The 24,692-nt window shown below is 36.7% G+C and overlaps 1 protein-coding gene across 12 annotated transcripts in view; it reads right to left on the bottom strand.

The window, feature by feature from the left end:
- The window catches only part of XRCC4 (X-ray repair cross complementing 4), a 329,942-nt gene that overhangs the window by 139,724 nt on the left and 165,526 nt on the right, over window positions 1-24,692 (bottom strand). For all 12 annotated transcript variants that reach the window (XM_086412872.1, XM_086412874.1, XM_086412873.1 and 9 more), the window contains exon 7: window positions 1,846-1,993. In XM_086412872.1, the coding sequence (XP_086268998.1) occupies window positions 1,846-1,993 (148 nt within the window). The remainder of the gene's footprint in view (window positions 1-1,845; window positions 1,994-24,692) is intronic.

Here is a 24,692-nt window from a genome sequence, read left to right as displayed (position 1 = left end):
ATGTGAGAAGACACTGTAACGAATGAAATATCAGAGATATCTAGTGAATCTAATATTTCAATAACTCAAAAAGCAAAAAGCAAGGGAACCCAAGAAGAAAAGTCCTCTGTGATGTGCAAAACAGAAATGCTATCATATACATGAGAAAAAGCTTAATTTTTAAGAAGGTTCCACAGCCCAGCTTGGGCTGGCCTCTGAGGAGCCTCCGCCTCACTGTACTCCCTCCGTTCTGTGCCACCTCCATTCCCACAACCTTCACACAGTCCCCCTTAGGTACATGCTCACAGGCTGCTTTCTCTGCCTAAATCTCTGCTCTCTACTCCACTACTGTACTCCTCATATCTATGAATAATGTTTGTTTTCTCTCACGTAGACTAAGCTTTATGACATCAGGGGCTGTATCTAGTTTGCTCAGCATGTAAACATAAAAGAAAGATACACGAATGGATGAATCAATGAGTGTGGGCAAGTCATAGTCAAAATTATTTATTCTCAACAAAAAACTGTATCTACTATGCATTTCCTTAGACGATGTGAAATCATGTGGAAGTCATACAATGAATGCAAAATCTACTGAGAGGCTACTGCAGGAGATATAGAGGAAATATCATTGCGACCCTCTGACAATAAATGTTTGAAATCCAGCAGATGCTTAAAATTGAAAGCAAGTAATGAAGTCAGGCTTCCCAGCTAAGTTTAGTCAGATATAAGGGTTCATTATGCCATGGTAATGTGACCATAAACACAAAACCCAATGATAAATAGACAAACAAAACAATACAACTACTAACTGTACAATGGATACTTTTATCAAGAAATTTGAAACCTCTCTCCTGTCAGGCTCAGTTTCCTCAAGGTATAGACTGTGCCTGTCTTGGCATCCTCTTTGTCCATATCAGAATTCTAAACTTCATGCTCTCAGGGTACCTTTACACTTTCAAAAGTTCTTGAGGACTTCAACAATTTTTATTCATGTAGACTCTATTTGCCATATTCAAAATAAAAACTGAGAAAAATTTAAACTACATAAGAAATAATTTAAAAATAATAAACCCAGTACATGCAATAACATATTCTTCATAAAAATCATTACATTTCCCAAACAAAAATTTTGTGAGGGCAATGTTTCGCAAATCTGTTTGATGCAGACTTTTTGCCTCAATGAAATGTTCGTTATCCTAACATCTCAACTCATGACAACCAATTTGGGATGTTTACTGAAGGAGGACAGTCTGAACCAAAAAGTGAAAAACAGCACAAATTCAGTGTATAATTCCAAAATCTAAGAGAAATAAGTAGATGACTACAAAGAGACATTTTACTTGAAAAAATATCAAGAAGAATGAAATCAAGTGGCTAAGTTGAATGTTCTATGAGTCTCTTCAAAGCAGTACATTAGATCAAAATACTTTAGTGAACCCAAGCTGGATTTTAATATTTTTTAGTACCCTACATGCCATTTCTCCTAGAGAAGGGCATGCCAACCCACTTCAGTATTTTCGCCTGGAGAATCCCCTTGGACAAAGGAGCCTGGCAGGCTGTAGTCCATGGGGTTGCCAAGAGTCAGACATGACTGAATGACTAAGCATGCCACTTCTAATTAATCCATAGAAACCAAAAGAAAAAAAATTGCTATATTTTTTAGCAAATCTGCTCTAAATATTAATAGGAATTAACTAAATGCCAGGGAAAATGTATTGATCCAAACACTTTACAATCTCCAAAATCATTATTTTCGTTCTAAAAAATAGCCTGAAGTAAGTTCAGAAATAAAAAGATAATTTGAAGACTATGTAGATTCTTTTAATGTCACCTCACTACTTAGCAAAGAATAAGATGACTTACTTTTCCTTTTCTTGAAGCTGTTGCTCCTGAGAGGCCACTTTAGGTTCTGTCCCCAGATTTTTTTGCATCCGTTGCCTCCTCTTTCTACTTGGTGCAATATCAGGGATATCAGGACTTGAAATAATGGAATCATCTCTTCTTACAGTAGCTAAAATAAAATCACATAAAAACTATGTATATTTTTTGAGTACAGTATTAATTTGCAGCTTTAGTACCTATATAAAGTGACACAATTAAAATAGAGCAAAACTATTTTTATAAATTTATTAGATTTCTTATCTTTGACAAAGAACATACAAATAGGGAAAAGACAGTCTCTTCAATAAGTGGTACTGGGAGAACTGGACAGCTACATGTAAAGAATGAAATTAGAACACTTCCGAACACCATACACAAAGATAAATTCAAAATAGATTAAAAACCTAAATGTAAGACCAGAAACTATAGAACTCTTAAAGGAATACACAGGCAGAACCACTCTCTGAAGTAAATCATAGTGAGATCCTCTATGACACACCTCTTAGAGTAATGGAAATAAAAACAAAAATAAACAAGTGGGACCTAATTAAATTTAAAAGCTTTTGCACAGCAAAGGAAACTATAAACAAGGTGAAAAGACACGCCTTAGAATGGAAGAAAATAACAGCAAATGAAACAACTGACAAAGGATTAACTTACAAAATATACAAGCAGCTCAAACAACTCAATACCAGGAAAACAAACAACCCAATCAAAGAGTGGGCAAAAGACCTAAACAGAAATTTCTCCAAAGAAGACAAACAGATGGCTAACAAACACATGAAAAGATGCTGGAAAGATGTTCAACACTGCTCATTATTACAGAAATGAAAATGAAAACTAGAATGAGATATCACCTCACGCTGGTCAGAATGGCCATTATCAAAAAAATCTACAAACAATAAATGCTAAGGAGGGTGTGGGGAAAAAGGTAACTTCTTGCACTGTTGGTGGGAATGTAAATTGATACAGCCACTATGGAAGACAATATGGGGATTCCTTAAAAAACTAGGAATAAAACTACCACATGACCCAGCAATCCCACTACTAGGCATATACCCTGAGGAAACTAAAACTGAAGAAGACACATGTACCCTAATGTTCACTTCAGCACTATTTACAATAGCTAGGACATGGAAGCAACCTAGATGCCTATCAAGAGAGGAATGGTTAAAGAAGCTTTGGTACATGTATACAATGGCATATTACTCGGTCATAAAAAGGAACACATTTGAGTCAGTTGTAACAGGGTGAATGAACCTAGAACCTATTATACACAGTGAAGTAAAAGTCAGAAAGATAAAAATAAGCATCATATATTAACACATATATATGGAATCTAGAAAGATGTTACTGATGAACCTATTTGCAGGGTAGCAATGGAGACGTAGACATAGAGAACAGGCTTATGGACACAGGTGGGGAGAGGAAGGACAGGGTGGGATGAATGGAGAGAGTAACATGGAAACAGATACACTATCATATGTAAAACAGAGACCCAATGGGAATTTTCTGTATGACTCAGGTAACTCAGATCGGAGCTCTGTAACAACCTAGAGGAGTGGGATGTGGTGGGAGGCAGAAGGGAGGTTAAAGAGGGAGGGAACACAGGTATACCTATGGCTGATTCATGTTGAGGTATAGCGGAAACCAACACAATATTGTAAAGCAATCATTCTTCAATTAAAAATAAATAAAAAAGATTATTCAATTTGATGAAATGAGTAGTTAGTATGTAATATTTCAATACCAATATAAAACCTAAAATATATTGTATATATGGAACAACTTGATCAAAATGGTCTTTGCCTATCTTGAACAACAACTTCTGAAATGCATAAATAAAAGTGAATTAGAGGCACATCTAAAGAGGTTGGGGGGAGACACTGCTACAGGGATAATGAATCAAACTGACAGGAAAACAACAATTATCAGCAGGAATGGAGACTTCCATTAGTGATCTAGAGATAATTTTCATAAACTTCTCAGTCAACTGTAGGGAATAAATACAAGAAAAATGGAAGAAAGTACTAACATATTGCTAATGCGGCTAACCCACTAAATTACCCTAAAAAATATTTCATATACATGAAATAGAAGCAACAAAAGACATATGCTTGATTTATATTTTTTTTTCTATTAACAACTTAATTGCAAAGAGCTTAAGGGGAATTCAAAATATTCTTTCACTCAATACATAGTATATTCTATCACACATTTTTCTGTAAAATAAAAGAGCTCCTTTGTTATTGGCAAATAATGAACAATATCAACATAATTTGGACTTTGGATTATCCTGTTGGTTCATATGATTTTTTTTCCCAGCTTGTTAATGTTTTAAAGTGATCAGGAGCAAGCTTCCATCCCAATGAAAAAGAAAAACTTAGCAATGTATAAAAGCCTTAAGAAGTAGAAATGAGGGCTAAAAATCCTATACAAGTCCATCCCTTTAGCACTAAAAAAGGGGCTGGTTTAGTGAAATCAAGAACCCTACACTTTTCAAAAGTTAAGCTCTCTGCAAAGATGCAATTAGAACTGAAGAATCTGTGAAGACATTTCTCCCTGTATCTCTACTCAGACATTTAACTTTTTGAAGAAACTAGCGTAATCAAATGTGTTCAGTAATTCCCATCTCTTTCATTTAAGAGGAACTGTAGAACTGTGATGACACATGGAGAAGGCAGTGGCACCCCACTCCAGTACTCTTGCCTGGAAAATCCCATGGATGGAGGAGCCTGGTAGGCTGCAGTCCATGGGGTCGCTACGAGTCGGAAACGACTGAGCAACTTCACTTTCACTTTTCCCTTTCATGCATTGGAGGAGGAAATAGCAATTCACTCCAGTGTTCTTGCCTGGAGAATCCCAGGGACAGGGGAGACTGGTGGGCTGCCGTCTATGGGGTTGCACAGAGTGGGACACGACTGAAGTGACTTAGCAGCAGCAGCAGCAGTGATGACGCATAGGTTTAGGTGACTGACGTTTGGTGAAAAGGTTAAAGATCTACTAACTGTTAATATTTTTATTAGGATTGTAACTACAGAACTAACAACAAGAATGTAAAACTACACCGATTTTAAGTGCTCTGCCCAAACCTTAACTTTTTCTTCCAAAAGCTCTATTAATTTTAGTGTGTTAGTTTGCAGAGTGAATAGTTGTTCAGGCATACATATGTCACATTCTAGAAAATGCTGCATTTTAGGTTCTCATTCTATGTAGTCCAAGCTTCTCTGAGTGGCCTGACATCACTCGGACACTACTGATCCCTCTCTAGAAATGTTGTTTTTTTTTTCTTAATTTTTTTTTCCTGGATATAACTACCAGTTTTGAGAATGCAGTGCTGGACACATTACTATGGGTTTTTAAAATATTATCTTATTAATCTTTAAATCTGTGAACTTCATTTTACTTATGAGGAAACCAAGAATTTAGAGAAGTTAAGACACTTGCCCAAATCACACAGCTTTTGCTTTTATATTTTATCATTATGACAATCAAAAAATATTTCTGCCTGGTGGGTAGAAATTTCTTGATAAAATATGCCCATCAAAGCATATTTTACTTTCCAAAGCTGCTTAAAGACACATAAGTTATAGTTGATTTCTTATACATTATTTTATTAAAATGTATTGGGAGTAAAGAAATATAAATTTAAAAAACAGATGTTTCTCTGAACATATTCCAGCTGAATGATTCCTTTATTCTTATAAAGCTATGAGGCGACTAAGGAAGATAATTCTGGTTTCCTGATTTCTTACCCAGTCAGCTGTCATACAGGGTTTAATCAACTGCATAAGCAATCAACAAAGTACAATCTTGTCCATGAATAAAACTAGCAAAAGTGTCAGAGTTAGAGGATGTTTCAACTGTAGATAGACTTGTAAAATGGAGAAAGATTTCATTTAATTACATGTTGGACATTTATGAGGAAAGAATGCTAAGTTTAAATTAAAATGTAAGGTGAATTTTTAAAAAATAAAGTTACATAAAAGTTCTGCCATTAATTCCAAAACTCCAGATAACAACTTACACTTTGGCACTCAACAGCGTATTTTATATGTCGAATGGTTATATTATTTTTATAATGCCAATAATTTACTTTAAAATGCAATGTGATTAAAGGTGTGTATTAGTAAGAGTGTTGCATCTACGCAAGAATCACAGACCAGGAACAATTTTGTGGGATTCTAATAATAAAGTCCATATACTTGAGGAGGCTACTAGAGGCACCTTTGTTATTTGCATGTCAATAACTGATGACAAAAATGTGTATCTATTGGTGAAAACAAGGCATGAAAACAAGCATGATGAATACTGCATATGAGCTCTCATGAGTAAAATTAGAGGCATTTTAGATACACAGATTGGCTAAAGCATTTTAGAGATACTCCCCTCCATTTTATGGACAGGTTATAAGAATTTAATGAGGGCTATTTATTCTTAGAGATGATGTACTGTCCTGAATCTTCAAGTAGTTTTCTGTCTAGTTGTGACTTCTGGATGATTACAGTTGTCTAATGCCAAGAAAACCGGCCATTCCTACCTCAGGAATCTTTATATTTGTCAAAAGTGAAGGTTTGATATGAGTGAGTGACTGGGACACCTTCAAGGACATACAGCTGGGACTTCTTCAAGCTTATAGAGCAGGTTAATGAATTATTTTATATTTGGTAGTAAATATTTAGTTGCCCGGAGAAGGCAATGGCAACCCACTCCAGTACTCTTGCCTGGAAAATCCCATGGACGGAGGAGCCTGGTAGGCTGCAGTCCATGGGGTCGCTAAGAGTCGGATACAACTGAGCAACTTCACTTTCACTTTTCACTTTGTTGCCAACTGTGTATGTGAGAAAACCTAATCTGATAATTTACTATCATTATTTCTACAGTTTAAACTTCTTGGTGACGACTATGATGTATCGCAAAGAACTTGAGTTCTGTATAACCAAGAGTTTTAGTTCAGTTCACTGGTCCATTTTTATACATTTCTCTTCACAATTACAATGTAGATCACTGTAACACTGCCGTAAGGAAAAAGGGCTACCATATAAACTTATTTACTAGTTAAACCAAATGTATCCCTCTTTTGGTTTGTTTTTGCACCATGAGAAACAGCTTTCCCTTCAATTTATTACATACATGAGTGTGTGCTCAGTCCATGGAATTTTCCAGGCAAGAATACTGAAGTGAGTAGCCATTTCCTCCTCCAGGGGATCTTCCTGACCCAGGAATGCAGGAACCCATCTCTCCTGCATTGCAGGTGAATTCTTTACCACTGAGCCATCAGGGAAGCCCTTACTATATAAATGTAATAGCAAATCATACTGTAATAGATTCCCTTAATTTATATATGGCTTTAAATGAAGTTTTGTTAATAATTATATAGACTTTTAAAAGGAAAAATTTCCATCCTGTCCTTTCCTCTTCACCCTGCAATTTCAGAAACCGGAAAAAAAGAGGTGCTACTCCAATCTCTGGTACCTACATATTATTAATTGATCATTTCAAGCATTCCTCAAATTTGAACCATCCCACCTCTATCCACTACTTGTGCTTATGTTTGGTCCTCACATTTCATTTGGTCTCAAGGCTGGATACTTTATTCTGACCCCAGATGCCTTGAACATTGATTCTGGGTCTCAAAACAAGCAAAGCTGTTTTACATACAGCAGAAGGTGTCTGAACCACATCCACACAAAGTCAAACTTTATGGAGCCTCCAAAATGTCTATATTATTCATGCTCATTGTGCTCAGTCATGTTGGACTCTTTGGGACCTCATGGGCTGTAGCCTGCCAAGCTCCTCTGTCCATGGAATTTTCCAGGCAAGAATACTGGAGTTAGTTGCCATTTCCTTATCCAGCAGATCTTCCTGACCCAAGGATTGAACCCAAGTCTCTTGAGTCTCCTGCATTGGCAGGTGGATTCTTTACCAGTGCGCCACCTGGGAAGCCCATATTATTTATAACTTTACATATTTTAAGGGTGACAAAGTCTTCACTTACAAGTTTTACATCCCATTTTGAAGGGAAAAAATCAATTTACATGAAGTTTACTTAATACATACTCATTTTAGCTGTGAGGAAGAATCTGAATAGAGTTGGAAAGCATGACAAATGTTAAAAGGGAAATGAGAGGAAATTTGGCCTATATAGAGGAATGTTCGTGAGAGAAAAAAATGCAGGAAACGAGATTGGTTAAGTATAGGATGCAGGGAAGGATTAAATGAAAAAAAAGATACAGAGATACGCTCAATAAATTTGCAAGCTTCCAAATCCAGGCAGAATATTGAATTTGATATTGACTGAAGAGTTTTGTTTTGTTTTTCCTGAGATTCCACACCCAGAATTTTCAGTTTTTAATATTATCATCAGTTTCTTTGTCACAACAATGTGTCTTTCACTATTTCAAGGAAATAAAGAAGGAAAAAAAAACTATTGCCAATTAACTTATTATGGCTGAAATAGTGAGTAGGAGAGCTGTGGGATGAATTTCAAGTTCTAATTGGGTTCACTGCATCTAGAAAATGAGGAATCTTTATACAAGCTTGGTTATTGTGAAAGGTGGCTCCACAGAAAGCCACACTTCTTCTTGTCTGACAGAAGAACTGCAGGATCTTGGCAGCAGGAGTTCAGACATGAGAATGCCTCGGAGTTGGCCATCCTGGGTACTCTCAAGGGCGAAATAAAATGGCACTGCTGGTTAAACTGCCTAAGCCCCACGAGTTAAACTACCTGGTAAACGTCTATTACTGACCAGACACATATTAATATGTCTTTTGTCACCCGAACATTATTGACTGGGAGGTGTTTCAATATTCACTTACATAGCATATAGCTGGTCACAGGTGTTAGTTTCTACAAAAATCCCTGGGTCAATAATGTGTTACGTCTTTGATGGTTAAACATCTAAATCTCAATGTTTTTAAAAATAATTTTTTAGGTTTATAATTCATTTTATTAGGAATTCATTATTATCTCATAGCTATGGACATTTTCCCCCTTCTTCCTAATATGCATTACTTCACGTATCTATGGAATTCTAATGGAGACTGCCACCAGAGATTCCTGTCCCCCTCCAAACATATACATCTCTCTAGAGCCCCTGAACCCACCTCCTCCCCTCAAAATTAATGTCCTGAGGCATGTTAGTCATGACAATGACTACTTCGCTCTTAAATTATTGAATGAAGGAGCTCTGATCTTTAGGTCCTTTGACCATGAAAAAAAAAATATGTGCTATTTTCAGTATGCCATGTTCAAACAAAAACTTTGAGTGGTTTCACATCACCTATAAAATAAGATCCTAAGATCCTAGTCCTGCATTCAAATCTCTCTACAATGAAATCCTCACCTTCCTCTCTGACCATACCTCCCACAATCTTCTGCTAAAGAATTCCAAGGCCTCTAGGGTTCCTCCACCTTCCTTTTTCATTCCTTACTTTCCTTGTCTTCAATGTCCTCCTATTTTCTATTGGCTCAACTATGTGTCCCCTTCCAGCACAGCTCATTTCAGCCATTTCAGTCACTCCCAGTTTTAATAGTTTCAATCCACAGCAATCTCCCCTACTCTATAGGGTTTATAGTTTGAACCACTCATTTTACACATACGATCTTGTACTGTTATTCTTTTTATGTGTATTTCCTCTTTCTCAAATAGATTATGAACACCCAACAACTAGAGGCCATGTCTTAGTTAGCTACATCCCCAATGTATTATGTAATAGTGTTATACATGAGGAATATGATGACTTGAACTCTTATTCTGAAATGTGTATCTTATTTTTTAATCAAAACTCATTTACTTATGGTCCTCAGAAGTATAGAGAAAAATCCAACCAGAAGACCTGGATCTGGATCTCTATTTCTGCCATTTACCTTGGGCATATTACAGATCTTTAAGTTCCTCTGTGAGAAAATGGATATTAACTATGATTAAATGGGTTAATATAAACTGTTTTATAAATCATAGTGTCAGAAATATTTGATATCAGCAATAAGTATTACTGACAAAATGTGTGTGTCCTTACAAAAGATCTGAGATTCATTTACTTACTCAATTTAAAAGTTTACTACTATTATTTTCTATTATATAAGTTTCGGGTATACAGCATCATAGTTCAACATCTGTAAAATGACTTTTATTTAGGTGAATCTGACGAACTTTCAGGCTATCTTATATAGCTTCTTAGAGACATAAAAATTAAATTAAAAAAGTAAAAGGTAAGATAAATTTATGGTTTTCCAAATTCAAAATAACTCAATTGTCCTAGTATTATTATTTGTTATGAACACAGAGTAGCCAGACTCCTATGGCTGTTTCCTGCTATTTTATTCAGTTGGTCATTTCACAAATGTTTATAATCATTAAGTCATTGTGTTTTATTTCGAAAGATATAAAATATTGAGGGGAAAACTGAAAATCCAGACCTAAAAATACTACCTTTAGTAAATCTGAAAGTTCAAAAAACATACTCTTCCTCTCACCAAAGAAAATAACCAATCAATGTGCCTCTGTAGTTTGTCTTACTGACAGGTATGAAGATAAGCAAAAAAAAACTGAGATAAGGTCAATCACATCATACCTCAATAAGCAGTATCTTAAAGTGACCTATCTTGAGGTAGTAAATTTCTAATGTGACCAAATAAGCACACGTTATTTTCCCTCACCATTCATCAAATAGCCCTTTTCATATGTTATCATTTTCTACCCAGTTTTCATAACCTAACTTGAATAACTGATTAACATCTTACATGGAAGGCTGATGATCTAACCTATTATCAGCAATCACTTAATAAATGGATAATAAACAGTGCACTAAACTCTTAAAAGTGTGTGTGTGTGTGCGCGCACATGCATGTGTATATCCATGTGCAAAACAGACTTTTCCAAAAGTCAGGCTCCTCTTTTAGCCAGCACAGCTGGGAGTCAGGTGTAATGACAAATGCTTTACTATATTGGGGTAACCCAAAAGGTCATCTTTGGAAATCTAACACTTTCAATGTCAGAGGCAGGGTGGGCCACTGAAGATAAAATACAGACTCCAGAAGTATTCATAATACAGAAAAAAATGTAAGTTGAACATACTAAGGATTATTCCATATCCATAAAACAATCTACTTAAAAATGTATTTATTATTTCACTTATTCACAAAATATTCACTGCGTATTTTCTATGAGTCAGGCACCATCCCAAAGGTACCTTCACCATGCATTCAAAAAGCTTACAACTGAGTAGGGCAGAAAGACACAACTATTTTTGCAAGAAAGCAGTAAGTTATACAAACAATTATAGAGGAACAAATTTGAAAGTTCTAAGATAGGTGCAAAGAGTTGACTCATTGGAAAAGACTCTGATGCTGGGAGGGATTGGGGGCAGGAGGAGAAGGGGATGATAGAGGATGAGATGGCTGGATGGCATCACCGACTTGATGGACAAGAGTTTCGGTGAACTCCAGGAGTTGGTGATGGACAGGGAGGCCTGGCGTGCTGTGATTCATGGGGTCGCAAAGAGTTGGACACGACTGAGCGACTGAACTGAACTGAAGATAGGCACAAGTTTCCAAATTTTTACTGATATTTTCAAATTAATCTGTGAATTTTTAATTTCTCTTTTTCATGATGAAACACTAAGATTTGATTTTGTATTCTGTTTTCTTTTTTTTCTTCAGTTCAGTTCAGTTCAGTCGCTCAGTTGTGTCTGACTCTTTGCAACCCCATGAACTGCAGCACGCCAGGCCTCCCTGTCCATCACCAACTCCCGGAGTTCACCCAGACTCACGTCCATCGAGTCGGTGATGCCATCCAGCCATTTCATCCTCTGTCGTCCCCTTCTCCCCCTGCCCCCAATCCCTCCCAGCATCAGAGTCTTTTCCAATGAGTCAACTCTTCGCATGAGGTGGCCAAAGTACTGGAGTTTCAGCTTTAGCATCATTCCTTAGGTATTACTTTCAAAAGCTTAATTGTTAGTATCAGGTGGCTCTAAAGTAAATTTGCCAAAAGAGAAAACTAAAAGACTAGCTTGCTCTGAGCAAACTGATAAGAAATGACTGGGTTTCAAAATTAAGTTTTAATTTCAAAGTGAAGTCAAACAACATATCTGAATTAAAACTCTAAAATTACCTTAAAGATAGTCCTTCATATGGCCCCACAACATCCTTAACAGGCTTCATCACACTTTTAATAATTTATCTAATATTTATAAAGCTCAGTGAAGGTAGAGACTGAGTTCCTTATGCACTACTGATAGTATGAGTATAGGCCGACTAGCATGGTCTCTAATACATAATGGGTATAAATTCTAAAATACTAATAGAGTTAATGACTTCTTAAAAATATTTTAAATCTATGTAAAATACTATATTGTTGATTAGCTATGGTTGCCAGGCTAGTTAACATTAAGAAAATAAAAATATTAGTGGAGAAAAGCAGTTTATGAAAGAGCAACATTAGCTTTCAATTTATATTATTTTATAATTAAAAATAATAAACATTGGAAAGCAGTTTTAATGGTTAGTAAGTTTTCAGAAAACAAAACTACAATTTTTCAGCTTTCACCAGCGTTTTCAAAGGGTCTCTGCCTATGACCTACGTCATGAAATGTTTGGAGACAATATAAAGCTTTCATCGTTGTACAAGAGTCAGGTATGGACTTCTGTCAACTTACGACTTTTTTTTTCAGCATTTTCTTAATAGATTTAAAGCTTTTTAAATTCTTCATTCTTTTTTGATGTTGCTCAACTTTTAATAAAACCTGGACACTTTTTGCTTAAGGGGATTTTATTGAACTAGTATAATTGAAAAAATGGACAAAAATAAGTGAAATATAAAAACTTTTTAACAAAATGGTACAGGAAATCTTCCAGTTCACTGTTATTTTACATTGTCTGCAGTGACTTTAGGTGAATTGGTTAGAACTAGGAGAAGGTGATGGCACCCCACTCCAGTACTTTTGCCTGGAAAATCCCACGGACAGAGGAGCCTGGTAGGCTGCAGTCCATGGGGTCGCTAAGAGTCGGACACGACTAAGCGACTTCACTTTCACTTTTCACTTTCCTGCACTGGAAAAGGAAATGGCAACCCACTCCAGTGTTCTTGACTGGAGAATCCCAGGGACAGGGGAGCCTGGTGGGCTGCCGTCTATGGGGTCGCAAAGAGTCGGACACGACTGAAGTGACTTAGCAGCAGCGGCAGCAGCAGCAGGACAAGGTCACTAGTGCAACTAGGTCAAAATGAGAATAGGATGAAAGTGAAAGTAAAGCGCTGCTTAATTACCTGGTGAACTGAGTAGGTAAAGGTCATTAATCTAGAGCATAAACCCTTTCTTTGAATATTCACAGGGGTGAGAAGGAGAACTTGACTGACAAGTTCTGTGACATGACACACTTGCCCATTTCATTTTGCTAGAATTTCCTCAATCTTAGAAAGAATTAGATAGACTTTGATACATTAACAAAAAGTGTTTTATCTGCACTTCTTTAAACCCCTTTCAGTTCAGTTTAGTCACTCAGTCATGTATGACTCTTTGTGACATGATGGACTGCAGCAAGCCAGGCCTCCTGGAGTTTACTCAAACTCATGTCCACTGAGTTGGTGATGCCATCCAACTATCTCATCCTCTGTTGTCCCCTTCTCCTATCTTCAATCCTTCCCAGCATCAGGGTCTTTTCAAATGAGTCAGCTCTTCGCATCAGGTGGCCAAAGTATTGGAGTTTCAGCTTCAGCATCAGTCCTTCCAATGAACAACCAAGACTGATTTCCTTCAGGACTGACTGGTTGAATCTCCTTGCAGGCCAAGGGACTTTCAAGAGTCTTCAACACCACAGTTTAAAAGCACCAAAGTTTGCCACTGTTTCCACTGTTTCTCCATTTATTTGCCATGAAGTGATGGGACTGGATACCATGATCTTTGTTTTCTGAATGTTGAGTTTTAAGCCAACTTTTTCACTCTCCTCTTTCACTTTCATCAAGAGGCTCTTTAGTTCTTCTTTACTTTCTGCCATAAGGGTGGTGTCATCTGCATATCTGAGGTTATTGATATTTCTCCCGGCAATCTTGATTCCAGCTTGTGCTTCATCCAGCCCCACGTTTCTCACGATGTACTCTGCATGTAAGTTAAATAAGCACAGTAACACTGGAACCAGTTTGTTGTTCCATGTCCAGTTCTAACTGTTGCTTCCTAACCTGCATACAGATTTCTCAAGAGGCAGGTCAGGTGGTCTCCTATTCCCATCTCTTAAAGAATTTTCCACAGTTTTGTTGTGATCCACACAGTCAAAGGCTTTGGCATAGTCAGTAAAGCAGAAATAGATGTTTTTCTGGAACTCTCCTGCTTTTTCGATGATCTAGCGGATGTTGCCAATTTGATCTCTGGCTCCTCTGCCTTTTCTAAAACCAGCTTGAACATCTGGAAGTTCACAGTTCACATACTGTCGAAGCCTTGGAGAATTTTGAGCATTACTTTGCTAGCATGTGAGATGAGTGCAATTGTGTGGTAGTTCGAGCATTCTTTGGCAAACCTCTGTAAACCCCTTTATGATAAGGTGTAACTCTTTGGTGCCTCTTTGGTGTAACTTAGCCCATATGGAGTAATTCTATGAAGAGGCAAAAATGAAGCTGAATTTCCAAGGTGTCCTTGAAAACTGTGGGGTATTTTTTCAAAAGGGAGATTCCCAGATCCATGGTGCTAAACATGTTGTGCCAACTAGCTTTCAAACCAAATGTGATTAAAGCAATCCTTTCACTAAAAAGGATTAAGCAAAAACATGTGCCAAATGGTCAAATAACTAAGATAACATTTATACTGAATTAATAAAATACTTCACAAGGATCCTAAACCTGACTCTGTTAATCAGTGTCTTAATGACTTAGTGCAAATCATGTAACAATTCTGTGAAAGATTTTATTTTTATTCCATAAACTCAGGTGTGGAGAAATTAGACCAAATAGTTATTCCTGGCATTAAAAAATGTCCTGATTCTAAAATTTAAGTTACTATGCTTTTAAAAAATGATTATCTTAGTAATTGATATTATCTAAATTTTGTTAGAAAAACAAATGTGCTTTCAGACCTTTCTGAAGCACTTCTAAGTTAGTTTTAGGTTAAATGTTCTGCCCAAGTGAGAAAATTTTTCTCTAGAAATTTCATTTCCAAACATCCATACATTCCTAAACATTTTACACTGTTTCATAATGCTTCTAGATTCTTAATTTTCCAATAAAAATAAAACAGTCCAAAATGCAGCACTAGGCCATTCAGGTATGAATTAAATCAACCCCCTTAACATTATCACTTTCATGCATTGGAGAAGGAAATGGCAACCCACTCCAGTGTTCTTGCCTGGAGAATCCCAGGGACGGGGGAGCCTGGTGAGCTGCCATCTATGGGGTCGCACAGAGTTGGACATGACTGAAGAACTTAGCAGCAGCAGCCTTAAGATTATACAGTGGAGGTGATGAACAGATTTAAGGAATTAGATCTGATAGACATAGTACCTGAAGAACTATGGATAGAGGTTCATAACACTGTACAGGAGGTGGTGAACAAAACCATCCCCAAGAAAAAGAAATGCAAGAAGGCAAAGTGGTTATTTGAGGAGGCCTTACAAATAGCTGAGAAGAGAATAAAAAGGCAAAGGAGAAAGGAGAAAGATACATCCAACTGAATGCAGAGTTCCAGAGAACAGCAAGGAGAGATAAGAAAGCCTTCTTAAATGAACAATGCAAAGAAATAGAGGAAAACAATAGAATAGAAAGACTAAAGATCTCTTTGAGAAAATTAGAGATATCAAGGGAATAGTTCATGTAAGGATGAGCTCAATAAAGGACAGAAATGGTATGAACCTAACAGAAGCAGAAAAGATTAACGAGAGATGCAAAAGTACACAAAAGAACTATTCACAAAAGGTCTAATGACCCAGATAACCACAATGGTGTGATCACTCACCTAGAGCCAGATGTCCTCGAGTATGAAGTCAAGAAACATCACTATGAACAAAGCTAGTGGAGGTGACAGAATCCCAGCTGAGCTATTTCAAATCCTAAAAGATGATGCTGTTAAAGTACTGCACTTAATATGCCAGCAAATATGGAAAACTCAGCAGTAGCCACAAGAATGGAAGAGGTCAGTGGTCATTCAAATCCCAAACAAGGGCAATGCCAAGCAATGTTCAAACTACCATACAATTGCACTCATTTCACATGCTAGCAAGCTGATGCTCAAAATCCTTCAAGCTAGGCCTCAGCTGTACATGAAATGAGAACTTCTAGATGTACAAGCTGGATTTAGAAAAAGCAGAGGAATCAGAGATCAAATTGCCAATATCCACTAGATCATAGAGAAAGCAAAAGAATTCCAGAAAAACACCTACTTCTGCTTTATAACACGCTAAAGTCTTTGATTGTGGGGATCACAGAAAATTGTGGAAAATCTTAAAGAGATGGGAACACTAGATCACCTTACTGGTCTCCTTACAAATCTGTATGCAGGTCAAGAAGAAACAGTTAGAACTGGACATAGAACAACGGACTGGTTCAAAATTAGGAAAGGAGTATATCAAAGCTGGTTATTTTCACTCTGGTTATTTTACTTAAATGCAGAGTACATCATGTGAATTTCCAGGGAGGATGAATCACAAAGAGGAATCAAGATTGCTAGGAGAAATATCAACAACCTCAGATATGCAAATGATACCACTCTAATGGCAGTAAGTGAAAAGGAACTAAAGAACCTCTTGAGGAGGTTGAAAGAGGAGAGTGAAAAAGCTGGTGTAACTCAACATTCAAAACACTAAGTTCATGGCATCTGGTCCCATCATTTCATGGCAAACAGATGGGGAAACAATGGAAACAATGATAGACTTTATTTTCTTGGGCTCCAAAATCACTGCAGACAGACTGTAGCAGTGAAACTAACAGACACTTGCTCCTTGGTAGAAAGGCTATGACAAACCTACAGAGTTTATTAAAAAGCAGAGACATTACTTTCCTGACAAAGGTCCATATTGCCAAAGCTGTTTTTCCAATGGTCATGTACGGATGTGAGAGCCGGACCATAAAAGAGCCTGAGTGCTGAAGGATTGATACTTTCGAATTGCAGTGCTAGAGAAGACTCTTGAGAATCCCTTGGACTGCAAGGAGATAAAATCAGTCAGCCCTAAAGGAAATCAATTCTGAATATTCATTGGAAGGACTGATGCTGAAGCTGAACCTCCAATACTTTGGCCACCTGATGCAAAGAACCAACTCATTGGAAAATACCCTAATGCTGGGAATGATTGAAGGCAAAAGGAGAAGTGGGTGACAGAGGACTAGATTGTTGGATGGCATCTTCGACACAAAAGACATGAGTTTGAACAAATTCTGGGATACAGTGAAGGACAGGGAAGCCTGCATGGTGCAGTCCATGGGGTAACAAAGAGTTAGACATGACTTAGCAAATGAACAACAAAAATAACAACAATCACCAAAGTACAGAGGAGTAATTAAGGTCACAGATAGAGAAAAATAAAGTAGGGGAAAACTGTTTGGGGTTTTCCTAAAGAGTGTAGATAAACTGGTATTAAATTTTATTTTAAAGACAGTGCATAGAGCAGATAATCACAGTTAAGCAAAACTACCCTTGAACATTTCTTAAACTGCCCATTAAGTTTAATAATACATAGTATATATAACTGTACAGCTGACTCATAAGGGCAGGAGAAGAGGTCATTAGAAGATGGGATGGTTAGACAGCATCACCTATGCAATGGACATGAACTTGGGCAAACTTTGGGATACGGTGAGGGACAGAGGGGCATGGTATGCTGCAGTCCATGGGGTCACAAAGAATCAGACATGACTGGGTTACTGAACAGAAACATGATAATATTCATGCATAGCTATTTAAGAATACCATAGTAAAAAAAAAAAAAGAACACCATAGTATACAGTTTCATAGAGAAATTAAATTCATAAAGAAAATTACCCATGATTTTCAGTAATGGAAACAGATTATCAATTTTATGAACAGAATTATGAACTCCACTGAATACATATAATTATGAATGGAATTATGATTGGAAAGATTCAACTTTTGTGTTCTGCTACTTTAATCTTAATCTTGTATGAAATATATATCAGTTTTTCTGATCTTTCCTTAGTCAGATTTCTTTAGGATTCCAAACTAATTTTTCACTGTTTTCTTTCCTGGGTCACATCATCACTTTATTTGCTTGCCAACCTAAATAATGATGACTGTTTGTTTCTTTGTCAATAGTTAAAAACTTCAAAGTTAGTCATACTTGTTCCTAGATTTTTCACATCCACACCTGTAGACATACACAGTTGGCAGAACTATTTAAAAATGTAACTTTTTTTGTTTTTAAACCTAAATTTACCTAGAAAGTTTAATTAAATAAGGTTAAATTAAGTATTTATATGATGCCACTTCAGTATAATTAAAAAATGACTAGTCCAAATTTCAATCTCTCAAGGTATTTTAATCATGCAAGAGGAAGTAGTGACGTGATAGCATAGCAGGCCTCACAGAGTTATGTATCTTCCTGTTCCTGAAATTCATAAAACAAGCTTTATGCACAGATGCATTTGATAGCCTACAGTGAACAATGCTGGATCTGTGATCTCCAAAGAAGATTTAACTTTGGGACCAGGGATCAAGCTTGATCGCTCAGAACTTTTGTGTGGCAGAAGATTTATTACAGTGAAAAAGGACAAGAGAATGCTTCTAACACAGACATCACAAGGAGGACAGAGAGTGCCCCACTCACTAGTCTTATCAAGGCCTTATATACTTTCACCAGACCAACTCCCACAACATAGATCTTAAATTAACAAGATTAGAACTAACAATAGAAAGGTCTCACCAGACCCACTCCCACAAAATACATCTTAACATAAACACTATTAGTCAGAAGGTTTTTGTTAAGAAGAAACATGTTCTCGAGCAAGATAGATTGATGTTATATAATCATGAGTACGGTTCAGTTCAGTGGCTAAGTCCTGTCTGACTCTTTGCGATGACCCCATGAACTGCACCGAGACAGGCTTCCCTGTCCATCAACAACTCACAGAACTTACTAAAACTCATGTCCATTGAGTTGCTGATGCCATCCAATCATCTCATCCTCTGTCATCCTCTTCTCCTCCTGTCTTCAATCTTTCCCAGCATCACGGTATTTTCAAATGAGCCAGTTCTTCACATCAGGTCAGGTGGCCAAAGTATTGGAGTTTCAGCTTCAGCATCCTTCCTTCCAATGAACAGTCAGGACTGATTTCCTTTAGAATGGACTTGTTGGATCTCCTTGCTGTCCAAGGGACTTTCAAAAGTCTTCTCCAACACCACAGTTTAAAAGCATCAATTCTTTGGTGCTCAGATTCTTTATAGTCCAACTCTCACATCCATACATGACGAAAAAGGCTATGGAAAAACCATAGCCTTGACTAGATGGACCTTTGTCACCAAAGTAATGTCTCTGCTTTTTAATATGCTGTGTAGGTTGGTCCTAACTTTCCTTCCAAGAAGTGTCTTATAATTTCATGGCTGCAGTCACCATCTGCAGTAATTTTGGAGCCCCCCAAAATAAAGTTTCTGTTTCCAGTGTTTTCCCATCTATTTGCCATGAAATGATGGGACCTGAAGCCATGATCTTAGTTTTCTGAATGTAGAATTAAGCCAACTTTTTCACTCTCCTCTTTCACTTTCATCAAGAGGCTCTTTAGTTCTTCTCTTTCTGCCATAAGTGTGGTGTCACAAAATAGGCAAACTGTTACTATGAAGAGCTAGAAATGTTTAGGTATTATAATTTTAATAAAATAAACAAAGATAAGACTACCAATAAAGAAATGTCTTTCAAATAATGTAAATGCAGTGTATTCTCACATTTTTTATATTTATGATTAATCCATAATAAACTGACCATTTAAGAAAATAGTTTATCGTGTTTCCTGTTATGCTGTAGGTTGCTGAATGAAATTATTTAAATTACTGATGTTTTCATTGCTGAATCAAAATATCACTAAGGAAAATATCAAAGATTTTATAAATAGAATCTGAAACAGAGCAAAACAATTGTTGTTAAACATAAACAAAAATAACAAAATAAGCATTAGAAGTATTGAGTAGAGTTCTCTGTTCCATATGGGAAAAGAATCTAAAAAGTAGTGGATATATGTATAACTGATTCACTTTGCAGTACACCCGAAACTAACACAACATTGTAAATCAACTATACTCCAATAAAAATTATTTTAAAAAATTAAAATAAGTCTGACTGATTTGTTTACCCATAAACATAAGTTCTTTCAAAAAGCTTCTGAAAACAATTTTGGACAATTTATTTCTAAAAAACTATTCATTATAAGAAAGAGAAATTAAGGAAACAGTTCATCACTGCAACGAAAAGAATAAAATACTTAGGAATAAATCTACCTAAAGAAACAAAAGACTTACATATGGAAAAGTATAAAACACTGATGAAGGAAATCAAAGATGATACAAATAGATGGAGAAATATACCATGTTCATGGGTCAGAAGAATCAATATAGTGAAAATGAGTGTACAACCCAAAGCAATCTATAGATTCAATGCAATCCCTATCAAGCTACCAACAGTATTTTTCACAGAACTAGAACAAATAATTTCACAATTTGTATGGAAATACAAAAAACCTCAAATAGCCAAAGCAATCTTGAGAAAGAAGAATGGAACTGGAAGAATCAACCTGCCTGATTTCAGGCTATACTACAAAGCTACAGTCATCAAAACAGTATGGTACTGGCACAAAGACAGAAATATAGATCAACGGAACAAAAGAGAAAGCCCAGAGATAAATCCACACATCTATGGACACCTTATCTTTGACAAAGTAGTCAAAAATATACAATGGAGAAAAGACAATCTCTTTAACAAGTGGTGCTGGGAAACTGGTCAACCACTTGTAAAAGAATGAAACTAGAACACTTTCTTTTTTAACTTCTATGCAGAGTACATCATGAGAAACGCTGGCCTGGAAGAAGCACAAGCTGGAATCAAGATTGCCGGGAGAAATATCAATAACCTCAGATATGCAGATGACACCACCCTTATGGCAGAAAGTGAAGAAGAACTCAAAAGCCTCTTGATGAAAGTCAAAGTGGAGAGTGAAAAAGTTGGCTTAAAGGTCAACATTCAGAAAATGAAGATCACGGCATCTGGTCCCATCACTTCATGGGAAATAGATGGGGAAACAGTGGAAACAGTGTCAGACTTTATTTTGGGGGGCTCCAAAATCACTGCAGACAGTGACTACAGCCATGACATTAAAAGACGCTTACTCCTTGGAAGGAAAGTTATGACCAACCTAGATAGCATATTCAACAAAGGTCCTTCAACAAAGTTATGACCAACCTAGATAGCATATTCAACAAAGGACTTTGCCAACAAAGGTCCATCTAGTCAAGGCTATGGTTTTTCCAGTGGTCATGTATGGATGTGAGAGTTGGACTGTGAAGAAGGCTGAGCGCCGAAGAATTGATGCTTTGCAACTGTGGTGTTGGAGAAGACTCCTGAGAGTCCCTTGGACTGCAAGGAGATCCAACCAGTCCATTCTGAAGGAGATCAGCCCTGGAATTTCTTTGGAGGGAATGATGCTAAAGCTGAAACTCCAGTACTTTGGCCACCTCATGTGAATAGCTGACTCATTAGAAAAGACTCTGATGCTGGGAGGGACTAGGGGCAGGAGGAGAAGGGGACGCAGAGGATGAGATGGCTGGATGGCATCACTGACTCGATAGACTTGAGTCTGAATGAACTCCGGGAGTTTGTGATGGACAGGGAGGCCTGGCGTGGTGCGATTCATGGGGTCACAAAGATTCGGACACAACTGAGTGACTGAACTGAACTGAAGAACACTTTCTAACATCATATACAAAAATAAACTCAAAATGGATTAAAGATCTAAATGTAAGACCAGAAACTATAAAACTCTTAGAGGAAAACATAGGCAAAACACTCTCTGACATAAATCACAGCAGAATCCTCTATGATCCACCTCCCAGAGTAATGGAAATAAAAGCAAAAATAAACAAATGGGACCTAATTAAACTTAAAAGGTTTTGCACAATGAAGGAAACTATAAGCAAGGTGAAAAGACAGCCTTCAGAATGGGAGAAAATAATAGCAAATGAAGCAACTGACAAAGAATTAATCTCAAAAATATATAAGCAGCTCCTGCAGCTCAATTCCAGAAAAATAAACAACCCAATCAAGAAATGGGCCAAAGAACTAAACAGACATTTCTCCAAAGAAGACATACAGATGGCTAACCAACACATGAAAAGATGCTCAACATCACTCATTATCAGAGAAATGCAAATCAAAACCATAATGAGGTAACATCTCATGCCAGTCAGAATGGCTGCTATCAAAAAATCTACAAACAATAAGTGCTGGAGAGGGTGTGGAGAAAAGGGCTCTTAGACTGTTGGTGGGAATGCAAACTAGTACAGCCACTATGGAGAACAGTGCGGAGATTCCTTAAAAAACTGGAAATAGAACTGCCATATGACCCAGCAATCCCACTGCTGGGCATACATACTGAGGAAACCAGAATGAAAGAGACATGTACCCCAATGTTTATCACAGTACTGTTTAAAATATCCAGGACATGGAAGCAACCTAGATACCCACTGGCAGACAAATAGATAAGACAGCTGTGGTACATATATAGGATGGAATATTACTTAGCTATTAAAAAGGGTGCATTTGAACCAGTTCTAATGAGGTGGATGAAACTGAAGCATATCATACAGAGTGAAGTAATTCTGAAAGAAAAACACCAATACAGTACATTAACACATATATATGGAATTTAGGAAGATAGTAACGATGACCCTATATACGAGACAGCAAAAGAAACACAGATGTAAAGAACAGACTTTTGGACTCTGTGGGAGAAGGCGAGAGTGGGATGATTTGAGAGAATAGCATTGAAACATGTATATTATCATATGTGAAATAAATTGCCAGTCCAGGTTCGATACATGAGACAGGGTGCTCAGGGCTGGTGTACCGGGATGACCCTGAGGGATGGGATGGGGAGGGAGGTGGGAGGAGGTTTCAGGATGGGGAACACATTTACACCCATGGCTGATTCATGTCAATGTATGGCAAAAACTACTACAATATTGTAAAGTAATTAATCACCAATTAAAATAAATTAATTAATAAAAAACTATTTATTATAAATCAAATGAATGAATTCAAAACCTAATATGTTAAATTACAGTTGGAATTTAAAATGCCCTTGTGGAGAATATTCTAACCTTCTAGAAAATAGTGTATTTTTTATAAATATTGGTTACCAGATATCTTAGCCAAGAAACACAGTTAAACAGGGAAGTTATCATAACAGAGCTGGGAAAGTACAGAAGCAGAAAAAAAAAGTCTGTATTTCTGTCAGTGTATATGCAGATAGATAAATATATCTGTATTTATATAAATACATATAGACTACATATAAATTGGAAAATAAAAAATTATACAGGCTCTAAATAAAAGTGAGAAGTAGTATATCTAACCAAGGTCAAAGATAGAAAATAACAGGGCAGAAGCTTAGATAAATAACTCAAGAAAATAAGGAAACATGTGATAAGAGAAATGGAGACCTTTAAGAATGAGTATTCAACAGACAATAACACGTCTTGTAAGTTGCATGATTACTGTGGATTACTATACAAAGAGGTTTAAAGTTACTGTCTAAATAATTGCCATTGGATTTACCAGTGTAAACTGCAGGGGAAAAAAAAGGTAAATTTAATGAGCTCATAAATCATTTGAGTAAAAGCTGATGCTTTTGTCTTACAGTGGACATAGCACAAAATGTTTGTTTAAACTTCTGGTTCAGGTATGGTTTGACAGAAGCATTAAAATGCATACCCACATTTTTAGGATATCATTTTTGATGCTAATTCTAATAGTTTAGTAAATGTCATCTAGAGTATTGTATAATAAAGATTTTTAAAGATAAATACAGACTTAGTAGAAATAAGCATGGGAAAGGGAAAGGTTTAGAGTTCCATCCTGACTCATAATGATAGAGAAGAGTAAAATAATTACTTAAAAGTAGGAAATTAAGCTGGTATTAATAGGGACAAAGCAGCAACGTTTTTATTCAGTAACCTTAATGGTTCCCCTGCCCGCAATCTTCCCTATGGTAAGATTTCTCAGAATTAACAGAGTTTTAAGTATGAAAATTCCCAATTGTTTTGTTTCATAAATATGCTTTGTTTTTGGTATATAGGACATACCAAAGAGTCCACCATAAAAGAATCCATAAATGAATTGGGAAACAACTCTTTTAACATTTTGAAGATCTTAAGCATAAAAAGTTTGTGTTTTCTAAACTTGTTTACAGACTACTTCTCCAACTCCCTTATTGAAACATATTAGCCATGAAATTAAAAGACGCTTGCTCCTTGGAAGAAAAGCTATGAGAAACCTAGACAGTGTATTAAAAAGCAGAGATATCACTTTGTCAACAAAGGTTCGTAGAGTCAAAGATGTGTTTTTTCCAGTAGTCATGTACAGATGTGAGAGTTGGACCATAAAGAAGGCTGAGCATCAAAGAACTGATGCTTTCTAACTGTGGCACTGGAGAAGACTCTTGAGAGTCCCTTGGAATACAAGGAGATTAAACCAGTCAATCCTAAAGGGAATCAATCCTGAATATTCATTGGAAGGACTGATTCTGAAGCTCCAGTATTTTGGCCACCTGATGGAAAATACCCTGACGCTGGGAAAGACTGAGGGCAGGAGGAAAAGCAGGTGACAGAGGATGAGATGATTGGATAGCATCATT

Source organism: Bos grunniens, chromosome 7 (assembly GCF_055505025.1).
Source record: "Bos grunniens cultivar Pamir isolate PY7600 chromosome 7, Bosgru_T2T1.0, whole genome shotgun sequence".
Lineage (NCBI taxonomy): Eukaryota > Metazoa > Chordata > Mammalia > Artiodactyla > Bovidae > Bos > Bos grunniens.
The sequence above is the reverse complement of the archived record's forward strand: the minus strand, read 5'-3'. Positions and strand labels throughout refer to the sequence as shown.